We start from the raw sequence: 6,044 nt of genomic DNA on the forward strand, positions 1-6,044 counted from the left end.
CACCCCCGCCTCAGTACCCTTCAGCTGAACCCTGCGCTGGTCCATAAGGAGAAAGCTGGCAGATCTCATCGCAGCCCCGTGTCCCAGTGGCCGCTACCAGCCCGGGCCTCATGTTCTGCCTTGTTTACAGCTGACAGCGTTATTATTCTGATTGGGGCCCTGCTTTCTTATCATATTGTTGTGTTGAGCGAGCTTTCTCCTCTTCGTTTGTGTTTCCTGGCAGGGCTTTTCTTGCCTTATTGACAGTTTGTAAAAATATGCATTAATTTGGAGTTTCAAGCATGTATCATGGTGTCTCTTTGCTGTGTTTGCTTGAAGTTGATTAATGATAGAACCTCGCTTGGGCTCGGTCTCTGGAGAGTTCTTTCACAGGTTCCGCATGTTAACTAACAAAGCAGAACACACAGCACGCCACGAACAGCCCAGCCTCCAGCCTCCGCAGTCCCCACACACCACAGTTGTCTTACAGACTCTTATTTCACGTAATTATTTGAAGATTTGTACTCATCCACCCAGGATTCCGTGACAGGGCCTGTTTTCTGGTCCTCACAGTGTGGTCCCTGGACTAGCAGCATCACCTGGGAGCTTATTAGAGATGCCGAGTCTCAGGCCCCACCCCAGATCTGCTGAGTCACATGCTGCATTTCATCCAGATCCTGAGATGATTTGCGTACATGCTGATGTGTAAGAAGCACTGCCGAGGAGGAGAGGCCCGTTTCTGTCCAGATACCAGTCATTGTAGAGCAGCACTGTCCAGTGGTAAAAACTGCTGTCTCTGTACTATCCAGTGTGGCAGCCATCAGCCACATGTGGCCCTTGAGCATTTGAAATGTGGCCAGTGCAACAGAGAAACTGAATTTTACATTGTATTAAATTTTAATTAGTTTTCATTTAAATAGACACATGTGGCTAGTGGCTGCTATGTTGGACAATGCAGCCCTAGAGGGTGGCTTTTGTGTCGCCCAAAGCAGGCAGATTGCGTTGGGTTGGGAAGTTCCCTCAATGAACCTTTTCTTGTTTTTCCAGGCATCCTGTACATGTCAAAGAAGAGCCGCTCGACCCAGAGGAAGCTGAAGGGCCTCTCTCCTTAGTGACAACAGCCAACCACAGTCCAGATTTTGACCATGACAGAGATTACGAAGACGAACCAGTAAATGAGGACATGGAATGAACGTCTGGGCGGGCCAACCCCAAAAATGAAGATTGGGAAAAAACAAAACACGTCAAAAGTTAGCGGTGAAATTGTTCTCCATTTGTTGTACAGTCTGGAGGAGTTTCACTACATTTTGACAACTCTGAAATGTGTTAACTCTTAGTGCCATCAAGAATCCCATTTGGGAGTATTTTTGATTTTTCTACTTTTTGTTGAAAAAAGGAATTTGTACTCTGTGCATTGGATGGACTTGTTTGGTACTTGGGATTTTCCTCTCTTAACAGTCAACATCTGTTGTAAATTTGCTAAACTGATTCACTTTTAGCAGCAGACTTTGAACTGCAGTCCTGCCGACGTCGGACACTGAGGACACCCAGCTGAGCATGTGCACCTGAGCTGCAGACCAGGCCTCTGCCCGGGAATAAGGACTCCAGTGGACGACCTATTTGCACAGTACTGCATGTTGATTATCACTGCCTTTACTCTTTTGGTTTTTTTGTTTTGTTTTGTTTTGCTTCCAGGTGGGATGGGGAAGGCCTTTGTGTGTGTATTGGGGGGAGGGGTTAAAAAATAATTATCCCAAACTTTTTAATGTATTGCTTTTTTTTTTTTTTTTGCTTCTACTATACCATTTTAAGTTCTGACCTCAGGCCTCCATTTGGGCCCATGGCCTCTTGGAGGCTTAAAGTTTTCTGTACCTTGTGATGAATGTTAATAGGTGTTTTTATTATACAAAGCTGAATGTCATTTCTTGTTTGTAGTTTTCTGTCACTCATTCCATTTTCCTTCAGACATCACCATGTTTTCTCTAAAGTCAGAGAACATTCCGTTTTGGTCTTTTTCAAAAAGGTCCCAAATGCTGCACTCTTCACATGAAGACCCTCTCACACAGATGTGAAGTCCTGCCAGAAAGAGAATGAATGACAGAAAAAAAATTAGACACACTCTAGGAACAATGCAGATTCATTCCACAAAGCAGTATTGGAAGTGGGAAGGGGTTGTTTCAGATTTTCCTATTTTTTTGCCATAGCATTTTACCAGCACAAGGAACCATAGGCAGCACCCCAAAAAAAATCTCACAGTAGTTAGCCTGACAGTCTATCTGTGGAAGGCTCTCCCTTGTGTAAGCAAGTTGTGATGCCACGGGCGCTCTGTACTTAGAACCAGCTTGTGTTGCTCTGTTTGCAGAATGACCAAAACCTGGCTCCCCTGAGCAACTTTACTGGAAGTGGCGAGTGGTGGTGGTGGTGATGGTGCTGAATTTAAACATCAGTTCAGACCTGCTTGGTGGCATTAATCTGTTTGAATGTAAATTAGGTTTCAGATTGAACTTGTTATGGGAGTTAATGAAGACTGAATTCAGCAAATGCTAACGTGTTCATTTCAAATGTGCAAATTTGCTACTGCCGTTTAGTTTGTTATGCAATATTATCACACCAACCCAATATAAAACTAACAGTAGAAGACATCAAGTGGATGGGGGCACATCTCAGCCCTGGGCTCTTGGGGAGATGAATGTGGCATGCAGGATGTGACGGTCATCTGTTGGTACCACCGCAGTCCTTAGAACCCCTGAACACTTCCACTCTGCACCCACTTTCCTGTCACTCATTTATTTATCTAGGACCATAGCTTTTGTTTTTAGTTGGAGAGCCTTTTGGAGCTTAATTTATATTCTTTGTACCTTTTTTTCTAAAATTACCAAAGATATTACACAAAGGTAAATTATGTTCTCTGTTTTATGCTTTATCTGATGAAGCCAAATATCCTCTTATTGTTGATCAAAGGAGGCGAAAGAATTTAGAGGCAATTGATGAAATATATAGGCTATTGCTAACCTGAGAAAGAGAACTGCTCCTTCATCATAGAGTAAATTTAGAAGACCAAGTAGGTAATGGAACCAAAGTTGTTACTTTTTTTTTAGTTGTTGGTTTTTTTTCTTCTGCATCTCTACAGAGACCAAAACTCATAAAGAGATATTATGGGGCTTTTGAGATAAAAATAGGACACAGTATTAAAGGAGCAAACGAAGGAAGGGAGTCCCATCTCGAAAAAATAAACGTTGCCACTGAAAATTAGGGCATGTCCAATAAAGGAGACAGTTAATAAAATACAGAGAGAACAGAAAAGCTTCCACAATGGAACTAGACCACATAATATATAATAGTATTTCTAGAAATACATTTTAAGATTGTATGCCACTTTTCTTTAAGGACTGTGCTATGATCACTGCATTAATTTTGGTTTATTTTGGCATATATCCTCTGGTTTTTTTTGTTTTGTTTTAATTTTTTTTTCCTGTTTTTCCCCTTTTTTCCTGCCTTTTGTCAGCGTTTTTCATTTTTAAAAAAGTAACACTCCTGTCCACTCATAAGCTTGGAACAAAAACTTTGGCAGTTAACTTTTGAAGCTTCACTCTGCTTTCTGTATAAAGGGCAGTCTGTGGTCACTCGAGACTTTGTTTTAACTTTTCCAGGCAGCTTCATGATGTGCAGGCAGTAGCCAGACAGGGTCATGGGAAAGGGGGGCCCTGTGCTTCTAAACTGAGTGGTTGCTGGTTAGTTTGGTATTCAAAAGAGGATAAAAATCTGGTAGATTAGTTCATTCTCAGCATGTGTAGCTAGACATGAGTAAAGATAACAGCATGAGAAACTGTTAGTACGCATACCTCAATTCAAACCTTTAGGGAATGATTAAAATTTTTAAAAAAATAACATTTCACTCAGTTGCACTTAGTCGTATGTCTTGCATGCTTAGTCTAAAGACTGTAGCAAAAAGAAAAAAAAATTAGATTTTACATATCTTTGCAGGCATCACAGCCTTGCAGAAGAACCAACTGAAAAAAAAAATTCTCAGGCTTTACAAGCAAGCAAACTTCACTCTGATTTTTACAGTTCTGATCCTGTATCCCTTGGGGGTATCCCAGTCGCTTCTTTAAGATGGGGTTTATTATGTTGTACATATATCCCGATGTGTCTGTGTGAATCCTTGTCTTTTTTGGGGGAGGGCAGAGGGCAGTTCTTTTTTTAGATATTGTTCCTAAAAAGGAATAAATGCATACACCTGTTTGTCAAAACACCTTTGCTTTTTGTGCAACTGCTTTATATTAACGATACTTTAAAAAAAATAGCTTTGGAAAAAAACTACTGTATGTAATGGAATTGCAGAATATGCTGCACATGTATTTTATTTAGTTTTTCTTGCTTTAAGAATATTGGATGACATTTCCTGACATGTGGGAGAGAGAAATTCCCTAACTTTTTTTTTTTTTGCTTTTAAATTGTAACATAGTTACATAGTTGACAGACTTTTTTTTTCCTGTTCTCATTGATCAGAGCATTTTGTACAGGTTTTTTTGTGTGAGTGTGTGGGCATGTGTGTTAATCTGTTTTTTGATACATTCCTATCCATTGTGTTTATCCTACCACTGCCTTCCTGGCTATCTTAAACAAGTTCATACATTTGAAAAGAGAAAAAAAAATGTTTTAAAAAATGTTTCCTCCTACTGCAGTAAATATTTTGCATGATGAAATTCCAGGGTCACACTTTCAAAGTTTATCAGTGAAGTAGTGATTAATGGGAGTGTCAAAGCTATTGAACTTTTTGTATAAAAAAAAAATAGAAAACTTTTCAAGGTGCCAAGATGTAAACACAATTTTTTTTTTTTTTAAAGAAAAGCGTACATTAGGGAGATGGTCCTTTGTATCAGGCAAATGCACTGTCAGGAATGAGGATCCACCCTACTTGTCCCTAGAGTCTGTCCTTGTAAGACAAGTTACGCTGCCCACATTGAACCAGCAGTGAAGTGAAGTATAATACCAAGGCTTATGTCCATGAAGAGTGACCACCAGCCCTGCTGCCCTCGGACAGCTCTAACATTATTCCCAGCATTCCATCAGACCTGGTAAAGAACACCTTGGATTCTTAACCCAAAATGTGATGGAAATCACTAGCTATTTTATCATGAAAAAAAAGTTAAAAAAACACCTCCACTCCTTTCCACATTCCAGCTGAGCTCCGTTTCCAAGGATACAAAGTAGTACCTGCTTATAAGGATTCTGAATATTTGGGGTACCTTTTGGTTCATGGTATACCCTTTTAATCTTTTTGATGTTTCTGAGAGTTGGTTTCGCTTTTTTATCCTGAGAATGAGACTTAACAATTCTAAAGGCATTTTGTGGGCCCATGTAGTTCACATGTTCTCTGCTACCAGAAGCCTTCATGAAGATGGTACAGTCCGGACCGTGAGCATGGTGCTTCGTAGATGTGTGCTGCCAGGAACAAGAATTTTTTTTGTTTTGTTTTGTTTTGATAAGGCATAAAAGAAACTCATTCCTTGACATCAACTGTAATTCCATCATTCCGTGTCTGTGGATACAGACAATAAAAAAAAAAAAATGTTGTGTAGTCAGTACTAATTACTGACATTTTAGCATTCTCAAATGCAATAAAAATGCTGGTTGTTCACACTGGTAGTAAAAGTTGCCACAGCCTAAGTTTCTTTTCCCTTCTGACCTGCTGATACTGTATGTTAGGCCTATGCCTCGGGTTTATCACTGGCCGCTTCCAACACAGAATTAAAATCAATCTTAACTAAAAGCTTCCATCATCACGGGGGGCCAAAGCTCTTATCCTCAGGATTTCAGAGTGGAAGTCTCCACTTAGAGAATTCGAAAAACAAAAAAGAGAGGCTACCTTTTCTCAGGAGAAAGCACACTCATTTTTCTTTATCAAATATAGAGAAAAACAAAATGTTGAATAACTAGCATTAAGAGCAAAGTAAAATTTCAGGGGAAAGCAACTTCATGAATAATTCATTAAAATTTCACATCTGCAAGATTAGTCATCCAAATAAAATGCTAATGTCAAAAACATGCACCGTCTATAATAT

General features: G+C 39.8%; 1 protein-coding gene across 12 annotated transcripts in view; it reads left to right on the plus strand.

The window, feature by feature from the left end:
- The window catches only part of FOXP1 (forkhead box P1), a 601,823-nt gene extending 596,186 nt beyond the window's left edge, over positions 1-5,637 (plus strand). For all 12 annotated transcript variants that reach the window (XM_019651316.1, XM_019651317.1, XM_019651323.1 and 9 more), the window contains one exon: positions 1,027-5,637. In XM_019651316.1, the coding sequence (XP_019506861.1) occupies positions 1,027-1,171 (145 nt within the window). In that variant the 3' untranslated portion in view covers positions 1,172-5,637. The remainder of the gene's footprint in view (positions 1-1,026) is intronic.
- Positions 5,638-6,044: the final 407 nt, after the last annotated feature.

This window comes from Hipposideros armiger, unplaced genomic scaffold, assembly GCF_001890085.2.
Source record: "Hipposideros armiger isolate ML-2016 unplaced genomic scaffold, ASM189008v1 scaffold_158, whole genome shotgun sequence".
Taxonomy (NCBI): domain Eukaryota; kingdom Metazoa; phylum Chordata; class Mammalia; order Chiroptera; family Hipposideridae; genus Hipposideros; species Hipposideros armiger.